Raw genomic sequence first — 23507 nt, 5'->3', positions numbered from 1 at the left:
AGCCTGCCAGCATATGTATGTGAACACGTTTTCCCTTCCAAGTGGGAGGCCAGGCAGTGACTAGGTCCTGCTGAAAACCCTCCTTGTGCTTGGGGACCATTCAACCTCGATTTCCAGTCAGAGCAGAAGAGCTATTTGGATCATGTGATTAAGGAGCGTGACTGTGCCAAGGAATATCATTTACGGTCACAGACAGCCGCAGCTATGAGCTGATGAGCCGCCTTCCTTCTCAGTCTGTAACTGGCTCCGAAGGCCTTCTCCAAAAGGGCTGCAGCAGAGACCTGGGAGGATCTGTGTGACCCACCTGGGGCTGCTCATGGACTCTGGTCAGGATCCATATTCAACACACAGCGGCGCCTCCTGGGGGCACAGTGTGACAGCAACAAGTGGGATACTATCACACCAATGGCCACCACTGCTCCAGGGCCAGTGCTCTAGTGTGCCTTACAGTCATCATCTCCAAACCACACAACAACTCAAAAGGCAAGAGAGCAGGAGATGTCCAAGAACACTCAAGTCACCTGCCTAAGATCACCCAAATGGCAAGTGGCAGAAGCCAGGTCTGAGCCTGGATAGTTCCGGTTGCATGATCCCTCTTCCCAGGACGCCCCTCGGCCTGTGCATCACATTTCACCTCTGTTATGCTCGTGGCCCTCAAAGCAGTAAGGGGGGGTTTCTCTTCTCTTTAAATCCCACTGTTGTCACATCTAGGAAAAAGTGATAGAGCCACACTCCAACATGCCGGATATCAAAGCCTGAACTATGCCCCCAGGGCAGTGGGAGCAGAGGGGGTATCTCTGAGCATCTGCTGCAGGGGCTTTGCCTCTGACTTGTGATTCAGCAGTGCAGAGTGGAGCTGGGCAGCCTCGCACAGGAGAAGGGTTGGGCACCTTGGGAGGTTCCCCTCATGCCCCCGCTGGCTGGGCTGCAGCTACAGAGGAGATCCAGTGAGCTACCGTAGGTGAGGCTTCCCAGTGCAGTGCCAGGCATGGTGCGTGCCTGAATCTGCAAGATGGAGGAATCTCGGTGGCCTGGAACCCACCATGTTGGCCCCTCCATCCTCCACCAAATGATGGTGGGGGCTCCAGAACCCTCAAGGACAGAGAGACTCACTACTAGCAGCCCCTCCCCATAACCGGAGTGTGAGCTCAACAGTAAGTAACTAGAATCAGGGCAGATGAGAAGTGAGTGATTGGGGAGGTCTCGCCTGGCAGGGCCCTCTGACCTAACAGACCTGAGGAGAGCCCCCGTCGGCATGCATGCTGGTGAGGACACAGGGACCCGAGGATGCCCCTCTGTGTGATTTGCACTGTTTACTTCACCTCTCTCTGCCTCAGTTCCTGCAGTTGTAAAGAGGGGGCAGGACTGTAAATCAGTCCTGAGGACCAAGTGAGACAACATGTGCAGAGTGTAGCTGCTATTAGTGCTTTGTGCCTAGTAGTCTAACACATAACTGAGTAAGTGGATGGATTCTCACTTTGTTCCCTGGACTCGCCCCTCCATGGCCCCATAAGCCATCACCAACAAAAGACAGCACTAGAGGTGCAACATATCTCCCTGCTGCTTTGCTGCTTTCAAGAGAGTGTTCAAAGAGCCTTTGACATCAGTGGCTGGGCCCATGCCATCTCCACACTCTCCCCCAACACTGGCCTCTAGAGGGGCTAGGACACCTGAGCCCACACATCCAGGCTCACTTCTCCCTCATCCATGCATCGCCAGCCCTGGGGCCCAGGGCGTGCAAACCAGCTGTGCAGGGAAGAGGCCTAGGTGGGGCCCTTGGAAGTAGCTCCAGGACCCAGCGATTCTGGGCCCTCTTGTACGGGAAGTGTTGATAAGAAGGGGGCATGAGCTCTTGGTGGTGCATCTCCATGGGCTGCACAGACTCTCTGCTCTGTGGGCAGGAGCTGCTGCAGGAGGCCAGGGCAGGGACCCTCAGCAGCAGGGCCCCAGTTGCTGGGGGAGCGTCCTCCTGGTTCTCTCAGTACCTTTCGACTTCACAGGCTGTGGCCTCATGGCTGATGGACGAGGAGTAGGTCTGCCACTCTCCACGGGGCAGCTCTCGCACCTGCACAGTGAAGTACCGGATCGGGGAGGCCCCATCGCTGCCTGGGACCCATTGGAGCCGGAGGCTGCGTGCAGTCACTTCTGCCTGGGGCACCAGAAGCTCTCTCGGGGGCGCCGGCCGCTCTGCAACCAAACAAGGACAGAGCAGGGACACATGAGAGGCTGCTCTTCCTGAAAAGCTTCCCCAGGAGTATAATAGGAACCACTGTTCACTGCTGACTGCATGGAATAGACAATCTAAAGACGAGTCTTTCCATGGTTCAGGGGGGTGTAGGGTTCTCTTATAGCTGACTCTGGATGTGCCCTGGCTTGGATCTGACTGGAGACCCACTGGCTCCTGGGATGTGTCACTCTCAGAGTAGAGATAGACAGACAAAGGTGAATGCACACTTGAGTCCCCTGACCTCCACGCCATCAAATGCAGGTGTCTGCGATTGTCAGCTGGGATCTCAGGGGCTTGGGGACTCTTCCGAGCACCTCCAGGTTCCTTTGAGCTCTCTCTTCCTTTCTGATTTTAGGCTCTGGTTAACACTGAATTTCCTTTCCCCTGCAGTCAACCTGATCCTAAAATATTACAAGCATCTCCTTTTGTGCGGGTGGGGGGTGGGGGTGAGGTGAGGGCGCTTCTGGCTGTGAAGGCCACTCACTGTCTGTGGCCATGGGAATGGGGACTGCAGGGTGCACGGGGCCGGCCTTGAATATGCATCATTCACCCATCACTGTGTCTCTGCATCCCATTGATTTCTATAGAGAAACTCCATAGAGGGAGGAATAATTGTTTAATTGTTCTTCATGAAGATTATTGATTCTGATTAAAACGTGTGGCGTGTAATAAAGCAGCGATTGATTGTCAGCCCCGCACTGATGGGTCTGGGAGAAGTGCTTCGATCTAACTTGATCAGCACTTGTTTCTTTAAGCACACACTTTGGCCATATGATTTCTCCTGGCCTTGGAGTTATAGCCTGGCACCTCCTCCTCTGCTCCAAAGGCCTCCCTCTGGGATATACTGGCAACTGGCAAATCTCTCTTGGGCTCTGTCTCCCTGAGCCACAAGGACTGAGGATCTGAGGGCCCTGGTGTAAAATTTCCAAAACCCTCTGAGGAGCAGGTGGTGCAGTGTGGGGTGGGGGTGCAAGGTGGGACATGGGGTGGGTGGGGGCTGAGGTTCTGTGGGAGCACAAGGTGGGGGAGTACTGGCCCCACACCCTCAGCAGCAGGCATGGTATGGACTGGGTGTACTGGAAAGGGTGTTCATGTTATTATTTCCATCTAGATCTGATTTAAGTCATGTCAAACCTTCAGCAAACTCTCTACCCTCTACTTCGGAAAGTGCTGAGTATTCCTAAGGAGTTGTATTAACTCTGAGCAAGAAGGCAAGAGCCAAAGGCCCCAGCATGGTGGGCCCCTGAGCAGAGGAATGCAGGCCCTGGCTGCCTCCCCCAACCCCTGAGAGCACCTGGCCCTGACCACGTTCCCAAATGACAAGGAGCCTAAGGGCCAGGCTGCAGCTGCCAGTCTCTGGGGGTGCACCTGGCACCTGTCTTCCCGATCCTGGGTCTCATGTACCAGGTACCCCAGATTTGGCAGGTCACTTCACTGCTCTGAGTCTAAGCCTCATCATCCACAAATTGAAATAACAAGAGGACCTATTTCAGAAGGGCATGGAGAAGGTTCCCTGACATCACGTCTGTGAAGCACTTGAATGGACCCTGGCCCATGGGAAGAGTACAGTCAATGTTTAAGAAAAATGTACGGTAAAAACACACAAGTACGATGAAAGTATAACATCAAAATGTTTGTTTTGGGAGAGTTGTTAACATTTTTCCGAAAAGTCGGTCAGCACTTTGTGCCCATAAGCAGGGATGGCAGCAAAGGGGATGACGGCGCTCCTCTCGCAGGGTCCTGAGCACCAATGAGCTTCTCCTCCATCTGTGTCACGTTCTGGAGTAAGCTTGGGTCTCTGTGTGATGGGAAGGCTTCCATGCCTCCAGTTAATAATAATAATAATAATAATAATAGTCATAGCAGTAATGCTAGTGTAGGAGAATGTGCATTTACGGAATGCTCTTGCTGCCCTGAGGGAGGTATTATCATCATTGTTAGGAAACTGAGGCTCGCCAGTTAGTGATGATTTGCTGGTTAGGGTGATGGGGACTCACAAAGGGCTAAAGGGCTGGTCTTCCCCCTGAAAGCAGTAGAGCCACTGGAAGATTCTAAGCTACAGAAAGGTGAAGCCAACCTTCCCCACTATGGGCCATGGGGGTGGCAGGGGGTGCAGTGGTGTGCCCCCATTAGCTTGCAGGAGCTGACTGTGCACATGTGTTCCCAACTCTGCGCCAGTGAAGTCAAACTGGTGGCTTAAAATGGTCCAAGTGGGGGAACCAGCACTGTGGAAGTCAACAGCAGTCCCCATCAGGGGATCTGGTCGAGGCGGGTGCTGTCTGGGAGGCCACTAGGAAGAGGTGAGTCATGAAGGCGGGGCAGGAACGAGCTGACAAAGAAAAGCGAGTGTCACCCTGAGGTGGATCCTGACTTTTGAGAAGGACAGGTCCTGAATGGCAGAGGAGTGGTTCTGGGGACAGGGTGGGCACTTGGAGAGAGGTAGCAGGGCCAGGCAGAGGTCTTAGAAGGCAGGGGGAGGAGAATGGAGTCAATCCAAAAACTCAGGCAGCAAAATACGTCAAGGCCATTTCTCTGGGCCTGGCCTGAACCGTTACTGGTTCAGGGCAAGTGGCTGTATGAAGGCCTGATGTCCTTGTGTCATCTGAGCACCGGTGGGAAACTGAAAACGAAAGCTATCTCCTTTTCAATGCAGTCTGCTTCTAAATGTTGGCTTACTAGGCTCTGTGCGCTTTTTTGGTGAATACCAGATGAGGGATGGGTGGATCCAGCAACATACAGCCAGGAGTGCAGCAGGCCTTGGAGCTGGGCAATTTCAACCTGGGCTGGCCACTTAGCTGTTGGCTGACCTTGAGGGTTACTTCACCGACAAATCCTCAGAACACTTTAGTGAGATGTAAAGAAGGGATCAGACATGGCAATGCCTAGCAAGGTGATTAGAACATAGTAAGGGCTCCGTAAATGTTAATCTCCTTTTTCTCCTTCCTTTTCTAGATTTAAGAACGGAATTGTTTTTCAAGCGCTCTGAGGTCAACTCATCACTCCCTTAAATTGTCTGCTTTAGACCTTGCAATAAAAATAGTCATAAATGCCAATAATAACACTAGCTCTCATTTACTGAGCACTTACACTGTGCCAGCCCTGCTCCCTAGGGAGCTCTGAGGACAGTGCTGACAGCTGCTTGGGGCATCCTGGGCACTGTTCTGCTTCACACAAATGCTACCATCATTATCCCATTTTACAGATGAGGAGCCATGGCACAGAGAGGGGAAGGAACTTGCCCAAGGTCACACAGCTCCAGAGCCTGAGCTCTCCCCAGTTTGACTCTCAGAAGTGAGGCCAGAGACATGTGCTCAGAACCTTTCTTATCAGCTGTGCCTGGGAAACTCCCTCCTGTCTTCATTTCCCTCAAGATCTCTGGGTTTGGCTGTGACCTCAAACCTGGAGTTGGAGCCAAAACTGCTGAGGTGAGGGCCCTGTGGCACCGACCCTGGGGGTGCTGTGGCAGATTCTAGAGCTGGGCCTGTGGACATGCCCACGAGATAGAAGCCCCCCACAGGCTTTCCTGGGAAGAGGTGGCCTTGTAGTCTGTCAGAGGGGGGTCTGAATCTCAACTCCACAGCTGTGTGTCCTAGGCAAATTAGTAAATGTCTCAATTTCCTCAATTTCATCTTCTGTGAAATCGAAGATGTTCCTCCATAGGCTCCAGTAAAGTACACTGAGCCGCTAACCCAGTGCTTGGAGCAGAATAGGTATTCACATCAGGGACCAGGCGCCTGACTTCAGGGAGTTTACCCTCAAACAGGATGACTCTCTGTGCAACTTTGGACCAGTTATACAACCTCTCTTAGCTACATTTTTCCATCTTTAAACCTGGGATAATCTCACCTGTCTGAGAGAGTGGCAGGTGGCTAAAGGTTTTATTATGTAGATGCCCAGCTCTGAGTGTGGCTCAATAAACACTGGGCACTCAATAACACTCATGTCCCTTCTGTTTGTCTAAAGGGAAGGCCCAAGCTTCTCGCCACTGTGCAGACCACAGGGGGCCTGACTGAGAGTTCCGCCTGCCCGCCAAGTTCACAGCACCCATTCCAGCCCATCTCTCCTTCCCTGCCATGTGTGCAGTGAGCTTGGGCCCACAGGTCTTACCTCTCTTCTCAGTGGTAATGACGGTGGCCTCCAGAGGCTCCCCCCAGCCCTGCCTCGTCTTGGCAGACAGCCTGAAGATGTATGCGGACTCCGGGGCCAGCTCGGTGGCTGTGAACTGCCGCACAGTGGCGCCGACCTCCACCGTAGTGAATGTGTTGGGGCTGCTACTGGCCAGGCGGTAGGCGATCTGGTACCCTACAGGCGGGGCCGGCAGGGGACAGACAGGGACGTTGCTTAGCCCTTCACTCACTCACATGGGCGCACTTCCACCACCCCACAATCACTTCTGGATTGGAAACCCAAACAAGGCCATTTGTTTCTTCCCTGTTCTCAGAGGCAGCCGTGGAGAGATCACTCCCACACCTGCAGTGACGAGTGGAGGGCCTCTGAGCATAATCCCCCGTGAAACTCCTTTCTCTCTTCATCCTTCACAGGAACAAGATGTGAAAACAGTTTTGTCTTTCCCGAGGACACTAGCACTCGGAGAGAATGTCCCAGGAACCAGGGGGTGCTGCACAGTGCTTGTGACCTTTCTGTCCCTCCTCCATCCCCACCTGTGATGGGTCCCTTCCCCTCATCCCAGTGGGCAGAAGGCAGTGCCCTCTGGTAGAAAGCTCTTAAATATTTGCCAACAACAGCGTGGCCTGCAGCCACATTGCAGCACAGTTGCCGTCACATCTGTTCCTCATCCTCCCTCCCTGTCTCCGCAGTCTGCCTGCGAGCCCAGATCCTCAGCGCCTCCAGCAGGCCCAGTGGCAGCCCAGCCGCTCCTCTCTGCTCCCCCACCCCTCCCGAGAAGCCCCACCATGACAGCTCTGAGCGAGGCCTCTGCACTTTAAATGATCCTCCTCCTATGCTTATTAATCAGTTCAGGGAGGCTCCACTGGCTCCGCACATCTCTCAAAGTTCCTTGATTATTAAGGGTTTGTGGTTGATCAGAAGTTATTAGTGATCAAACCTCTCCAACCAGGCTACCCTGAGGCCTCCCCTGCAGCATCTGAAGAGGCCCTGCCAGCTTTCCTGGCCCAGCTCATGAAGCCACACGGGCTCAGCCTCCTTTGGGCTCACATTCAACTTGTGGTCCAGCTGCTGAGCTCCTGCACTGATTAAAACCAGAACTGATGGGGTGCTGTGGCTTCCGAAAAACTAATGACAGCCCAACTGTGCAAGTTAAACCAGGGGCAACACACAAAGAGGAGATCAAACCAGTAGAGCTGAACTCTGTCCTCGCCAGCTCTGCCTGTACCCGGGGCAGCTTTGGAGTAGGGCAGCCACCTGCAGGAAGGAGGCTGCCCGCCTTGTGAAAGGGCTGGGTAATTCCACCAGCTCTCTCTACTCCAGGTGACACACCTCCGCTCCTTTTGTCCTTCCTTCCCGTATGCTCTTTGGCTCCAATGGTAACCACGCTCTCTGGCCTCTTCCCAGTTCCTGCACTTTGACACTTATCTGACTGTTTACAAAGCCTCTCCCCAGCCCGCCATATGGGAGGTCAGGAGGACAGTTACATGGAGGTCAGACTTGAGTGCATCCTAACATTAAGCCCCAGCCTTGCCTGGTCATCATCGGTGTCATCACCATCACCACAGGCTGGCAGATGGCACACCCTGCCCTGTCCATAGTGACACCACCTGTAGGCCCAGGTGCTTGCAGGACCCTGAACTCAGGCCCCCTGAGATGCCATTATGGCTGCTGCTCTGCCTCTGAGGGACAGGCTTTTCTCCCTGCCACAGGGACCATGGGTCCCAGGGTCTTCCTGGATGTGGCCCAGCTGGCCTCAGGCCTCTGGCAAGGGTGTCCTGCTAGAAGTCTGTCCCTTCCCATTCACTGTCCAGCGATTGCCAGTTCTCCCAGACCTCTTGTCCCTCCTCCCTCTCCCTGGCCCAGTCACAGGGAGGGCAGTCTGCAGTTTGGGTGCAAGGGGAATCTAATCTCAAGCCTTTGCACACTCCCGGACACCTAGCACCCTGAAGATGAGAAAAACGTAACAGCAGCAGCTACTGCAGCTGAGCACACCCTGTGCAGGTGGTACCCTGCTGTGCTCCCACGGTCCTTACATTCCCCCAAACCCTCCCAATACCCCATAAGGTAGCATATGATGAAGCGGTGAAGCTCAGAGAAGTTAAGCAGGTCACTAATGAGAAAGTAATAAGAAAGCCGGGGCTGGAGCTCTGAGCTGTCTTGCTTTTCCTGTGCAAAGAAAACATCCACCCCAATCTTTCAGCAAAGGGAAACAGTCCCCTTGCCAGACTCTAGTTACTCTACAGCACATATCCTGGATGCCTACCATGGAGTGTATTTTCCAACAGAAAACAGTGTCCCATAGTAGTGAAGGACACGTGCTTTAGCGGAACCCAGGCTCTGCAAATTCTCCACTATGTGACTGTGAACAAGCGACCTAATCTCACTGAATCTCAGTGTGTTAAACTATATGGGGGACGATAGGAGACACCTCACATGGCTGCTGGGTGGGTTACGTGAGATCGCGTTTGCAATGACCTGCCGTGGGCACAGCACTCAAGGCATGGTCATTCTTGGCTTTAATACTATCACAGAATAAGACCAAGAATGGGCTGTCCACCTCCTATGGCTGGCAGGTTGTCGTTTCCCTCGCAGTCCCTTGGTCCTGTGGTGTCCTGGTGTCCTCTTTGTCTTTACTGCAGATTTATTTTTCATACAGTCTCCATGGGATTTTATTCCAATGGCCTCTGGTTCTCCCCAGGCACCAATGCTGTGATGGCTCTGCAGATGCCTGAGGCCTGGCAGCACCAAGACTTTGGTTATAATATGGGAGTCTCATCTCCAATTTTATTAGGCCTTACTGAGCTAGCTATGTATGGTGCGTACCTAACACCAAGCTAGGCACAGAGCAGGTATTCCATAAGTGGGAGTTTCCCCTTGAAGTGTGTATTTTCCAAGAATTTCCTGTTCCCTGGTCATTAGAGGAAGGTCAGTCCGTGACAAGCACAGAACTACCCAAATTCTAAGGTCTCTGGTGGCTGCCTTCAAACTGGGAACAGCATCTCTTGTCAGGGAATCAATATTCATCTTGTAAAACGTCTAGGCTTAATCTTGCCTTTTTTTTCAATAAAGGCATTAAAATGTTATATTAAAACGTATTATTACTTTTTGAATTGTATTATATATACATTGCTCAAAAATAATGCAGAAGTGTGAAGCACGTCTCCCTGCACCCTGACCCCTGTGCCTCCCGATCCCCTCCCCTGAGCAAGCATGACTCCTGGCTCCTAGGTATCCCCCTGGTGATGATCTAAGGGCACAGGAACATAAAGTCATTTAGGAACATGCCCTCATTCTTTCATGAACTCGGTAGCGGTAGCTTATGAGGCACCTCGACCTGCAGTTTGCTTTTCTCATTAGCATCCCCACGGCTGGCGTTTGCTTTGTTGAATGTGTGTTTTCTCTTCTGATCCTTTTGAAGATTTATCATCTGTTTTTGGCTTTCCTATAATTAAAGTTGCAATTTATGTAACTTACTCAATCCTCTACTTCTTTAGATAGCATCTATTATCTCTTCACTATGAACGATGCTAAAATTAGCATAGTTCCCCTTCTTCCTATACCTGCCTTTTCTGTCACACAATTTTGGTTATTCTATTGCTTTTATTTCTCCTGGTACTTGCCTTTACACTTTTAAGTACATTCATATCTTCATTACCTGATTTATTAATTCTGAATTATGTCTTTTGACCCTCGCCCACTGCTATAAAAGATGTGTAAGTCAATGTTCTCACATCACCCCTAACCTGTGTGTCTACCCCGCTTTCATGAGTCGTGACCATTCTCACGCTGTGATTGGGAATATTTGCACTTTGTTGTGCAATCAGGAGCTGCGGCTGAATAGCGGTGCCACTTTCAGCAGAGGAGAGATCAAAGCTGGAGGGACAGCTGGCCTCTGTGCCGAACCCACGGGGCCGAGGTTCATATACAGGGGCCAAAACAGGCCTCATGTAGAACGAGGTGTCAGCCCGGGGACTTGGTAATGACCACTACTTCCACCTGACCACTGGAGAAAAGTCAATCTGTGACCTGCACAAAAAGCAGCTGGCCAAGGTCTGATGCCATCATCATATGCATATTTTTAGACTAACAAAACTAAAGAAAGATTTTGCAAAGACAAACCAAACTTAATAGTCAAGCACAAAGACTACACTGGCAGACATAAACATCACCAATAAGAACATGACCAAACGCAATATTTTAAGAACATCAAGAATGATGTGTGACCCAGCATGAGTTCGGACATTTGAATATTGTTCCTAGTGATAAAGAGATACCAATCCTCCCTAAAGAAGCAATAATTAAGTTTGCATTAAAACAAACTAATATATGTATGTGTGGGGTTCCAGTCCTTCTCTCTACACACTGAATTTCTGGGTAGGACTACCTCACTGACTTTGCAAATGGCTGAACAGATTTTTCTTCATAGTGTGAAAAAACATGCCTCTACCTAAGATAGCACGGAGAAGCAGAAATAACGGATCGGACATACTCTTCGGGCATCTGTAAGCACCGGAGGCCTGGCCCCGTTACACAATTAACATGACGTATACCAGGCATTCCTGGTACCCATTAATGCACCTTTCTTATGGATCTCCACCAGCCAACATTAGCTCTCTTAATTTGTTACTCCACACTTTGGACAGCTGTGTGTGATTAAGACTCCTCAGTAAAAATTCAAATTGCCTTTCAATTAATAAGTCTGAATTAATGAGGTCTTATTTATTTTTAGGAACAGGACATGATTACAGATGTGCTTTCGTTATTGTTTAATCTTTTTTGTTTTACCATGTTTTATCTCTGCTCAGATTATTCTGTTTCTAGAGGTAGTAATTCTGTGATGAAATAGAGATGTTGTTCAAAGGCACATCTTTGTCAGTCACAGAATTTGTGGATTAGACGTGAACTAGTTTCTCCTTGACAAGCCGGCTGGGGTCTACTTACCAGACCCTCCACTCCATCAGTGGCATGACCCCGACTCTTCCCCAGAGTGCCCCCTGACCTTGGCCACGCCTCAGACTATGCAGGCTTCCACCACATGATTCTGCACTCATCCCTCTTCCTCCCTCTCCTAGGCCTGTATCACCTGCATTGCATGGTATATTGCCACATATTTTGGGATTGTTTCATGTGTGTGATCCTTGTATCTCTCTCAGAAGCCCCTAACTATATAGCAGGGAGTCGGGAGACTGGGTCCAATTCAGCAAGTCCCAATCTCTATGTGACTCAGTTTCTCATCTCTTGCTATTATTTTTTAAAATTTGTCACAACTTATTATGATTCTCTATATTCTATGCACTTTACATTTATCATATTTAGACTTTATGGCATTTCATGAGAAGATATTAATGTTTATATCTTACATTTGAGGACAGGAGGAGTTGGGGGTTTGCCCACAAGCATGCGTAAACAGGGGACTGGGGTCCTTCCTTTGGCATTAGAGTCCCAATTCTTCCCAGGATGCCCTGCCATTTCCCTTAGTTCCTTCCTGCTCTAAAATGATAGGACTCTGACGATCGAAGTAAAAGGGAGACAAAATAGCAAACAATTCAGAGAAAGTCACTCAGCAGGATATATTGAAGGTGATGATGAGAGAGTGGGAGAAACTGCAAAGAATCTAGAAACAGCAAGCTTCACATCCTGGTGCCAGGGGTTTGACTCAAGCACAGCTGTCAAGCAGAACCTCCAGCCGGTGACCATTCCCATCTGGCAGGATGAATTGCTCCAAATAGTGGCCAAAAAAATGGGGGCCATCTGGAAGAGCCTTGGGGTGCCAGTGCTGGGAAAGAGGTCAGCCAAGGAGGACCCAAGGTCAGTACCATGCAACAGGGACTGGAGGCAAAGCCACTAAATCTGAGAGGAGGGCAAAACAACCTGCAAGGAGCAAGCTGGGGCTAACAGGAACAGCAGAGACGGAGGCACGCGGGAGCAGCTCTGCTGTCTGCAACAGCAAATCAGTAAAGAAGGGTTAAAGTGTATGCTCATGGAGAGTAAGTGCCACAGAGACAAAGGGCACAATGGATGTCATGCTTCTGCGGCCCAGCCTGAGCCGCCACTTGCAGGCTGGCCAACAGTTGAGCCTGATTAGGCTTAGCAGGGGCAGGTGTGTGGGAGAGCGCGGGGCCTTCTCATTCAGAGAGGCCTGGGAGGCTCTGCCCCAACACAAGACCCTTTCCATTCTATGGAGTATTTTTGCCTGTCCTGAGGGTTCCGTTAGGCTCCAAGATAGCCCAAACTGGACAGACAAGGACCCCTGATGTGGCTCTAAAGCCCTCTCATGCCCCTAAGTCTCATAACTCTCCTGGGGTTTTGTCTTTTTAAAATCATATATACTGTTTGATTGTTCATTCCTTATTATAAAAATAGTCCAGAAGAGCAGGGAAAAAATCCTGAAGTTGCCTTTGGCCTTAAGGTAGGTGCCCCCAGAAGCAGACCTTGAGACAACGATTGGAGTACAAGTGGTTTGTCTGGGGCAACCCCAGGGAAGAGGAGAAGAGTAGAGAAGTGTGACAGGGAGGGGAGGCAGCTGAAGGAAGTGTGTGTCATCACGGCAGCCACCACTCTGAGCTGGGGCTCCACCCACTAGAGAGCCAGTGGAGAAAACTTCAGCGTTGTCCTACTACGGGGGAGAGAGCTGTGGTATGTCCCCACTGAATCCCAGCAGTCATTGGTTGAAAGCTGTTGGGGGGATCCCTGATTGTGTGACCCAATCGTAAGAACCCAGCTGGCTCCAGCAGCCAGAGAAAGCTCTTGGACAGAGTCGCAGGTGGTGGCCCCATTGGAAGCTGGGGGTGGTGAGTGCTGAGGGGTGATGGGGGATGCAGATCTATGATAACAGCCACCTTACCACTCAGAGATAATTGTTACTGCCTTGTGGATTTTTTTGGTAATTATTTTTCTATGCATATGAATTTTAAACAAAACGAGATTTTTACTGTATAGATCTGCCATTATGGTGCTACCTGGCATAACTGGGAAGGGAGGTGTTTGCAGCAGGGTTGTCTTCTACTCCCCTGACCTTTAGCTACTGCCACTGTAACACAGAGAGGATAATATCTACCCTGTACAGTCGCGGTGAAGACTCAGTGGGATAACGTATGTAAATTGCAAAGAACAATGTCATTTGTTCCTAATTGCAGGAAATCTGGGTTATTATTTTCTATCTCTGATCAGTTCTCACACTGAGCCACTGGGAGAAAATTCCTCGGCCTCTGGGTTATATTTGTACCTTACTATTATTTGCCCTAAAATAAAGATAATGTCCTCTGGTTCCCACACCTTGGTCTGTTGTACATAAAGATTAATACCTATGTATTACCTTGACACATTTAAAAAGTCCTAGACTCAATGGACAAGAGAAGAGAACCTTTTTCTATATATAAATGGCAAAAAGAAGCAGCCAAGTAATAGTTCTTGCATTTTTAGAGAATAATGATAGATGGTGTTCAGAGATAAGAGCATTTCAGTGGAAAAGGCTAGTTATGTAATTACGATTACAGCAAGATCAGAAACATCATCATGCTGAATTTCAGCAATGCAAGGTCAGAAGCTGGTTGTGTTAGGAAAGAATGGATATGTTGAATCAATAGCAGGAGTAAAATGCAGCCTGAGAGAAGTCCTATTTTTAAGGCTATGGGTGAATTATGATAATACAGGCATTCAAAGGAGCAAGGCCAAGTACGAGGAGCATTGATCCACAGCAAAGATTAAAAATACAAAGCCAGAGGCCTCAGTGGCTTTCTGAATATGCCCAGAAGATGGAGGAAACATTTCACATCTGAGGAAGGGTATATGCTACAGCTTGAAGTTCCAGGACCATCTATCAGGCAAGGCACAAAAAGGAGATTCTAAGAACAGGCCTTGTGGGGGTCTCAGCTCCTTGGTGAAATGGGATGACTGATACCAGAGCATTGTACACAGAGTGATTTCGGGAGTTTGGTTCAAACATTTTAGGTGGCTGCACACATTTTATGGATTGTGCACTTCTCAGGCAAACAAAAGGCTGAGAGTTGCCTGTTCAGTGATATGTCACTGGGGCCCCGAAGCTCAGGTTTCCAAAGCAAGGCCATTAGTAGGGCATGGCACTGCTGACCCCCTGGGTAGCCACCATCAGTTGGTACTGGGGGAAGGATTACACCCCCACCAACATCCATGAATTGATCAGAGAACCCACAAGCAGCTGGATCACCCTGGGAGGCCTGCATCAGCCTCGCCCAGATGCTCTGTGGCATGTTAGCTTTACAGCTTATCCATTTGAGGACTGGGAGCATACAAATGCAACAGTGGATCAGAACGATGAATTTGCAAACATGGATTATATTCAGTTGAGATCCTAACTCGCAGCAGAGTTCTCGGACACTCTTTGTAATGAGCTAAAAGTAAATGTTAGGCCCTCGGTAGGCAGGTTGGAGGTAGGGACGGAATCTAGCGTGCCTGGCGGGGCAGCCCTGTGAGGGTCTGAGGAGCACATGCATCACATTAGCTTAATAGCATTTAAGGGATGTGGAGTAGTTTGCAAGTGAGGGAGGGATGGCAGTCCTCAGGTGATTCCAGCCGCATCCCCCAAGGAAGGTTCTAAATGCTAAAAGCTCTCCATAGTAAAATATTTACGCAAATAAGCAAGTGTTTTTCCCTCTAGGCACCTGCCCATGTTTCATGCTGTTAATCTCTTTTGGAAACGCAAGAACATGTTTTGAGATAGATTACAAAAGCACGAGCTGCAGAGGTGTTTATATACTCAGAAGGCCACGCTGCCAGAGCAGGAACACTGATTCAAGGTCTCTGGATTTAAAGTGCGTCATGCAAAAAGATGTTTTCCTTTCTCCCCATGAACACCAACCTGAATCTGTAGAAACTGTCTTCCCATCTTTCCTACAGCATTTACAGTTTGGTGTGCTGGCTGTAATAACATACAGGTTACAGGTTACCCAGACAACATTTGCTACAGTTACAAGCAAGTGCCATTACAACCAAAGAGGATCACATGCAATGTTTCCTGCATTACAGGTAGACATAGCACTATCTGATATAGCATCTGTTTTACCATGGTTGGAGTGCTCACAGTATTTAAATATTACCCTCTCCTTATCTGGGTTTTGGTAATTTTCAGTGACCTGCAACGACTACAAATAAAATCCAAACTTCTTGATGTGCACTAGGAACATTCTATAATCCAAACTGCCTTTCTAGGTTTTTCTTCCTCTTGTCAGCATGAACCCTCTGCTCTAGCCACCAGTGTCAAGAAGAACAAATCAATGCAACACACCATGGGTGGACACAAAGAAAATACTAGGACTAGGCTAAGCCTGGAGTGCTACAGAAGGCTTGTGAGCATCCCCCAACTCTAAGCCTCCAGCTTCCTCTGGCCCAAGAGAAATGATAAAATATGAAATATGATATTAAAGCTAACATTTATTGAGCACTTACTTTGTGGCAGACATGGTTTTAAGTGCTCCATTTGCAACTCATTCAACCCAATAAGGGAGGAATGGATGTTATTCCCTTTTGAGGAATGAGGAAACTGAGGCACAGGAATGCTAAGTAACTTGTACAAATCCACTCAGCTAGTAAACTGTAGGCTGAGGTCTGAACCTGGCTAGTGTGGCTGCTGAATCTGAAATCTTACCAGCTATGCCATTCTGCCTGTCTGTAACACAGTGGTTGAAACACAGGGAAAAATAAAAGCAGGTGCTCAGGATTCATGCCATGTAAATTGTGCAGACTGTACCTGCTTTCTTTTTTGCTATTTAAATGAATCTTAGTGAATATCCCTTTGCATTTATTCTTGTGTACACGTGCAAGAATTTCTCTTGGGCATAAGCCTAGAGTGAAGAATGGCTGGGACAGAGAGTATGGACATGTTCACCTTCCCTAAACATTGAAGATTGCTCTCCAAAGGGGCTGTAGCAACCCACATTCCTAACAAGAGTGTGTGAGGGGTCTTGTTTCTCCTCATCCTCATGCCTACTTGGTATTACCATTCTTTCTTATGGTTCCAAATCTGATTAATGTAAAATAGTATTTCACTGTTGCCTGAAATATTATTTTACAGTGGCTTTATAATCAGAAAAACAAGTGTTAAAGACACTCTGAAAAGTAAATGAGAGTTTGCAAAATGAGCTGATAGTTTCACTTGGATAGTGAGACTCATGCTGTGCTTGTGGGCACAAGGTCCTTTGGGAGCAGAGAGAGAAATGCCTAACCTGGTGGGGATATGCATGGAAGCAGGTGCACAGACTTGTAGGTAGAGTACACCTAACATAAATCTTAAGGAAGAGTAGAAGCCCCCAGGGAAGGGGGTCCTTCAGGCACAGGATCAAGCAAGTACAAAGAAAAGCCTAGAGCTGGTTGAGGCCAGAGCCTCTTCTCCATACTTGCAAGGAAGACCTTGAGCGAGCAGTTCCATGTCATGGCATCGATATCAGAGCCCGGGTCCATCTACAGTAAGGAAGAAACATTGCTGAAATGCACGCTTTGCTCCTACACATCTCCATGCGGTCCTACTCTAGAACTGATTCTTGTCAGCCTGTTATGGCTATGGTGAACACACAGAAATGATCACAGAATCAGGACTTGCTTGGGAGGGTTTCCAGAGGCTGGAAACCAGGCTTGGGAGCCAGGAGCTCCAGGGCAGGGCGGGCTGTGGAGACCCTGCTTCTTCACAGAGAACACAGTTCTAGTGGCCTCCTGGGATTATGAGACAAGTCAGAATTTCACATTCTGTGCACCTAAAAATATTTTGTGTTTTACAACCTGCTGGGGATGACTCCTGGGTAATCAGATATTTAGCCCTGCTTGTTCCAGAAAAGGCTGCCCCTGGGTGCAGTGTTGACAGCAGGTCCTGCCTGAGTGTGGGCTCTGACAAACCTCTTCTCCCTGGCCATCTGCTCTGCAGACTGTTTCCTCCCTCCAGGTCTGGGGCTCATGGTGCAGGTCCCCAATATGACTTGCAGCCCCGTCTCAGCTGGAGCAGGACCTGAAATGCTCTCTTCAGCAGTGGCTTCTGCAGCTGCTTATTAGTGATTTCAGTAACAAGAACCTGAAATTCCAAAGGTCCCCTAACTCTGAAATGCTATACTCATAGCAAAATACTTCTATATAACAACTCCGGGAATCACACAGGAAGAGTCAAAGTGAAAATAGGCCACAGCCTGCTTGTGTGGATGACTTAGGAATGCTCCAGGCTCATCTTAATGAAGCAAGTGCTCAACAAATATTTGCCTTTCAGCCCGCTCTTCTCATGGCTGTCAGTGTTATTATCTAAAAGAGAAATCTGATCATGTCACTTTCCTGCTCAAAGTCCTTGGATGACTCCCTACTGTGCACAGCACAGGTTTTCAAACTCTTTTTCTCATAACGTGAAACCTTTTCTTCAAACCAAATCTTAGAATCCCAAGATCAAAAGCAGGTAAAAGTGGTGAATTTTAGCACTTGTTTGTAAGTTCAGATGTATAATTTTACTGTAAACTACCTAAAACACAAGCTAACTGAGTCAGTGGTCTCCTGTGTATTAAGGATTAGGTAAATATCATATGTCAGTGCTGACCTGGGTCTGGAGTAATATTCTGTGGCTGGAGCCCTGGCCTGTAAAAGCCCAATTTAAATATCTGGGCCTCGGGGCCACATTCTCCAGGGCATAGCAGTTCCTAACCCAACCTGGCTTACACCTCCAGCCTTGGCTCTGTCTGTGCGCCTACACGCAAAAGGCATTCTGTTTTGGCTGAATAGGTGGCCCTGTTCCCTTCCTCCAAGGCTCTGGCAGCCACTTATCTTTAAGACCCAGCTCAAAAGCAGCCTTCTGTTCACCAGACCCCACCCAGAAGGAGCTGCTTGGGGGCACTTAGTGAAATCTCTATCAGGTCACTAATCACATTGCATTGTTACTTGTGTGCCACGTGACCAGGTGCATCTTGAGGATGGACATGTCTGATTCATTCCTTACTTCCTACGATGCCTGGCACAGAGAAGTAAAGTCCTTAATTTGTCTCAGTGAAAGGGTGAACAAACAAAGGAACTGATAATATTTTAAAATATCATTTGCAGCCTTTGGTGAAGTGGGAAAAATTAAGGCTCTTCATCGATATTATCAGAGTTGCTTCTCTGAATGAAAAGTTAAAAGTAAATTGCCTGGGACCTCAGGCACACACTTCACCTCAGGAGCTTCCTACAAGGATTAGGTATAAGCACTGCATCGAGAGGGAAGACATGTCCAAGAACTTGGGAGCAAAGCCCCAAGGCTATGAAAACGAGCCGGCTGTTTCCCAAATACACATCAAAATAGCCTGGATATTTCACAGTGGAAGGGAAGGTCGATTGCAAATGGTATTGCCATGAACCTCAAACAAATGAAAGAAATTCTGGGTTAATAAAATGTAAATTTCACTTCATTAAAAAAAAACACAACTTAGCGTATAGTGCCAGAAAACCGCAAACGGGCTCATGATCATCTCAGTTCAAAAAATGCTAGGCTGCCATAGACACAATTTTTTAACCTTGTAAACATCTAATAAAAAAGGAAGAAACCAATCTAATTGTTATTTCTGTCCCTTTCATCACCACTGCTGCCTTACCCAGAATAATGCCATTGGGCTCCTCCGGAGGTTGCCAGACGATCCGCACTGAGGTGAGTCTCACTTCAGGGAACACAAGCCTCACTGGTGGGCCTGGGGCTGAAGGAAAAAAACACCAGTGACAAAGGTACCATGACAATGTTCTCTGGGCATGTGACAGGTTACGTAGGATCCTGAGGATCAGCCGAGTACAGTAACTACCATAGATGACACTATTCACAGGTGGAACACTAAAGTTTTGGATGAATGACATGCGGAATCTAACTGGCTCTGTGTGGCTCTCTAATGATTTTGAGAAGGCACTTCATTTGAATCCTGCCCACTTACTTCCCAAGTTTCAAAATCTGTGCTCATAAACTATGCTATGAGTAGCATGAGTGTAACTAGCATACCACGACATTAGTGTACTGGCCACTAAATGACTCTGTAGAGTGCACATCAAGTTGAAAGTCAAGATTCCACTGATCTGAGTGCAGATTCCTTTATTGGGTTTGACATCTGCAAAGCAAGTGTTAGATAAGATGGCCTAAAGTCCTCTCCAACTCTAAATGGAGGTTATGAATATTGATGAAATAGTGTGTTTATAATCAATGGTTTCTCTCTTATGCATGTCACCCCTCTCCTGCACTGTCCTAGAAAATTAAGTGCACAAGTGCATATAATAATTCTTCTGTGTGGTATGGTGCACCAATAATTCAAAAACAGTTATGTATTGTGGAACCATTGAATAATAGGATCATAGTCCTCGTAAAATAGATCTACTTAAACGGATAGGCAAGGAAGTGTGTGGCCAGCATAAGAACTTCTCATTGGAACTTAATGACTGATTGATTCCCAGGTAAGAGGCAATGGGCATGGAACAGTCAATACAAAAATAAAATGATGCGTGCTGCAGTCATTCCAGGGCCTTTGAACCCTGCCTCTGGCTATTAAGCTGAGAACAGTATTTTAAATTTTGAAAGCGTTCTATGACACCTCTGTTTGGGTAAAATAAATGTCTGAATGAGGCCACAGGCTCCCAAGCCAGGACTAATCCACAAATAATGCAAACTGTGACATCATCGATCCCTGAACCATCCCCAGGGATGATCATTTGGATTACGTTAAAATGAGGAGGAAAGACGTGTTTATATTAGGACTGCGAGAGAATAAGAAAAATCATTCCATGACTCGACATTACGTACTTCAGGAAGAAATGATTACAGTGGACCTAGTATTGAGGGACAGTTTCTAAAACGCCCCTTTTCACTTTCCATTTGAGTAACCTGGAACACACTACAGCTTTGCATGCTTTTGTAAAGAAGCAACGTCCATGCTCCACTTCTCCTCTCAAATGGATCCCTCCACCCTGAGACCCAGTGCGGGGGACAGATGGACAAAACAGCTTGCTGTGCTCATTTCTCTCACAGGCCGAGCACAGCCGTGTGCTCTCCATGTGCAATGGGGAGGGTGGTCTGCACTCAGCAGTTAGAGTATGTGTGGGGGCTTAGTTCCTTCAGGAAAGATGCTTAAGAAAATCTACAGCTGTTTCACTTCTGTCAGATGCTTCTGATCCCTGAGGTGGGTTTTTTTGCGGGGGAGATCAGCATTTCTCCCTCCGATTCACTCATTACAGTCTGTTTAATAATGAAAATGTAAAGGAGCTAACCTTTAAGTGTCTGACATCTGCAAAGTGGAAAAACATATTTACTGATGATTTATTTTTTCATAAAAACAAAGCCAGCAAGATGTGCTTGTTATTCAGGTCTACCCTAGGAGCCCACTTTCTAATTATCTCTCATAATGCAATCAGTGAGACCAGGGAAGTACCAAGAGAATTGAGGCACACAGGTCCAGAGAAGATTTTTTTTTTTTTTTTTTTTTTTTTTTTTGTCGTTTTTTCGTGACCGGCACTCAGCCAGTGAGTGCACCGGTCAGTCCTATATAGGATCCGAACCCGCGGCGGGAGCGTCACCGCGCTCCCAGCGCAGCACTCTACCAAGTGCACCACGGGCTCGGCCCCAGAGAAGATTTTTTTTTAAGTAAGTAGATGTGTGCAGACTCCACCAAAAGGAGCAGCCCCACGTTTTACAGCCCAGCCCACCGGCCTTCACCGTGCCTCTCTCCAGCACTGCCTACAGCAGAGTTACAACTGAAATTCTGCATAGGTTCATAATTAGGCTGTACAAATTCACTCCAGGATGAAATTGATGATATAAATGCTCAGTACTTGAAAAACAACTTTGTTTTGTTTCCCTCAACTGAGAAAAAAAAAGAAAGTGGTTTGAAAATCAGGTTAAAAATGACAACCATACAAGTTTTCTGGATTGGAAAAGCAAACCTGGGAGGTGCAGACCAGAAACATACCGTCGTCTTTGGTGCGCTCAATGATGAGGGGTGAGCTGGGGACCCCGTTCCCGATGCGGGTGAAGGCCAGCACCCGGAGCTCGTACAGCACAAACTTGCGCAGGCCCGCCAGCAGCACTGACTGCGTGTGGTTCCCTCGCACGACGTGACTCCTGGGCTCAGAATCCAGATCTTTGGCCCTGTATAGAACCTGAAGCATCGACACACAAGTGTGGATAGTTGTGATGACACAGCGTGTAAGGAAGGGGCCTCCATGGGCACGGGGTGCGGGCTCAGAGCCGTTAATCAAGGGCCAACCAACTGTGTTTCCTCCTCTAGGACAGCTATGTTGAAGTCTTATGGGTCTAATTTCTAGCTGGCGTGTGGGGAGGAAGAGGGTGATGAAGTGATTGTACTCCAGAGTAGGAGGGTAGCTTGAGTTATCACCCAGCCCACAGCTTGGTGAATCAGCTGCATGGCCATAATTTGCAAGATCTGAGGCACCCAACTGCAGCCATGCCAACCATGTCCATTAAAATGAGGACTCAATTATAAACACAGAGACATTCTGCTTCCTACAAAAGTAGCCAGCAGCCCACTCGGTTTCCCGGCTCCATGGAAACTGGGCTCCTGCACCAGAAGACCTGCTGTTCTCCATGTGAGCCTGCAGCTCCCCAGTCCCTGGGCTAGCTCCTGCTGCCCAGGCCACAGGCACAGCCATCCCAAGATGTTCTCCTCTTACTACTTATTTCCTAAGTCCTCACTCAAAGCTCACGCTCTCTGGACTAATGTTCCCTAAGACTAGTGACCCAAAAGGCTAAAAGACAGCCATCAGGGAGGAGTTTTTCTCTAGGACCTAAGAATGTGGTATGGAGTTTTGGTCACTGGACCCACTCAATGGGATTACCATGTATAATGGGATTGCCATCTATCATGGAGCCAGAAGAAAGCAACTACAATGCCCAGGGAAGGGGGAGAAATATGAGAACAGGTGTGGGGGAAACAGAGAATAGCGATCTAAATTATGGAAAGGCACAGAGGAGACATGCTCAAAATTCATGGAGCAGCATATGAGACAAGCACAGCGGGGCCTCGCTCCCAGATCCAGAAACGCTCATTCTGCTGCTTGGGAGAGCTGAGCTGAGGAGCAGAGGGAGAAGTGGTGCTCGTCACCCCCTAGGGATGGAACAAGAAACAGAAGGAGGTTTTAAAGGGTCTGGGTAGAAGCATGGAAGACAGAACCCAGAAATGGTTCTCCAGAGAAGTTGGGACAGGTTTCTGGGTGGTGATGACACATGTACAAACATGCACATGTCTATCTACTCTTACTCAGCACTTAACCCAAGTATGGCACACTTTACAAAATAACCCACCTCATTCTCACACCACCCTCAGGAAGTAGCTACTATCATCATTCCCATTTTACAGGGGAGGAAACAGAGGCACAGAGTTTAAGTAACTGGCCCAGGGCACCACAGTCAGAGAGGGTCAGAACAGAGAGGGGTGTGAGCTCGGCAGTCTGAGTTCAACTTCTAGTTCACTTTACTATTGCTGTCCTGTTTGGGCATTTGTTAAATGGTTATATCAATGCCTAAATCCTAGACTGCAATGAGGCTCAGATTAGACAGCTAATACAGAAATCACGAAGCTGGCCAGTGCTGTAGAGCTGTAAGAAAATATAAACTCATTGGTTTGGGTAATGACGTATGGTAACACCTTCACGGACAGCTTCTTACTCAAAGGAAGGTCACCTTCACACATACCTTATAACCCAATATGAGGCCATTCTGGTCCTGCTCAGGTACAGAAGCCCATGTCAGTAAAATCTGGGTCGAGCTAACAGCCTCAGCTGACACGTTTTCAGGGGCAGCAGATGGAACTGCAAAGAATGAGTTAAATAGATTGTCACCAAAGTCTAAAAGCTTCTACAAATAAAGGTCCAATTTTCACCCAAATAATCAAGTTGTCCTTGAAACAGCAATGTATTCTGAACATTTTGTAGTGATCAGATTAAACCTGCAGGAGTATAACAGATATGTAAATCTCTTTAATATTAGCAACAAATTCCATAAATCCTGGGTATTTAGGAGCTCAATTTTACCTGAGTCCACCCAGCAAGAAAATATGCTTGGTCGGTTTTCTGTACTAACTTGTAGAAACTACACACTGTTATCTCAAATAGGAAATCCTCACTTTCAGATAGACACCAGTTCACTGACATCTCTAAACATGGTATTCTGGGAGGGGGACAAGACAGGCAA

General features: G+C 48.1%; 1 protein-coding gene across 1 annotated transcript in view; it reads right to left on the bottom strand.

Moving 5' to 3' along the window:
* SDK1 (sidekick cell adhesion molecule 1) overlaps nucleotides 1-23507 on the bottom strand; it is a 983203-nt gene that overhangs the window by 95944 nt on the left and 863752 nt on the right. The window contains exons 26-30 of the mRNA XM_063090679.1: nucleotides 23010-23125; nucleotides 21268-21457; nucleotides 18922-19020; nucleotides 6335-6529; nucleotides 1986-2187 (exon numbers count right to left, since the gene is read on the bottom strand). Of these exons, the coding sequence (XP_062946749.1) occupies nucleotides 1986-2187; nucleotides 6335-6529; nucleotides 18922-19020; nucleotides 21268-21457; nucleotides 23010-23125 (802 nt within the window). The remainder of the gene's footprint in view (nucleotides 1-1985; nucleotides 2188-6334; nucleotides 6530-18921; nucleotides 19021-21267; nucleotides 21458-23009; nucleotides 23126-23507) is intronic.

The sequence above is a fragment of the Cynocephalus volans genome, chromosome 3 (assembly GCF_027409185.1).
Source record: "Cynocephalus volans isolate mCynVol1 chromosome 3, mCynVol1.pri, whole genome shotgun sequence".
NCBI classification, from domain to species: Eukaryota; Metazoa; Chordata; class Mammalia; order Dermoptera; family Cynocephalidae; genus Cynocephalus; species Cynocephalus volans.
Note: the sequence above shows the minus strand (reverse complement) of the source record. Positions and strands in the feature narration are given on the sequence as shown.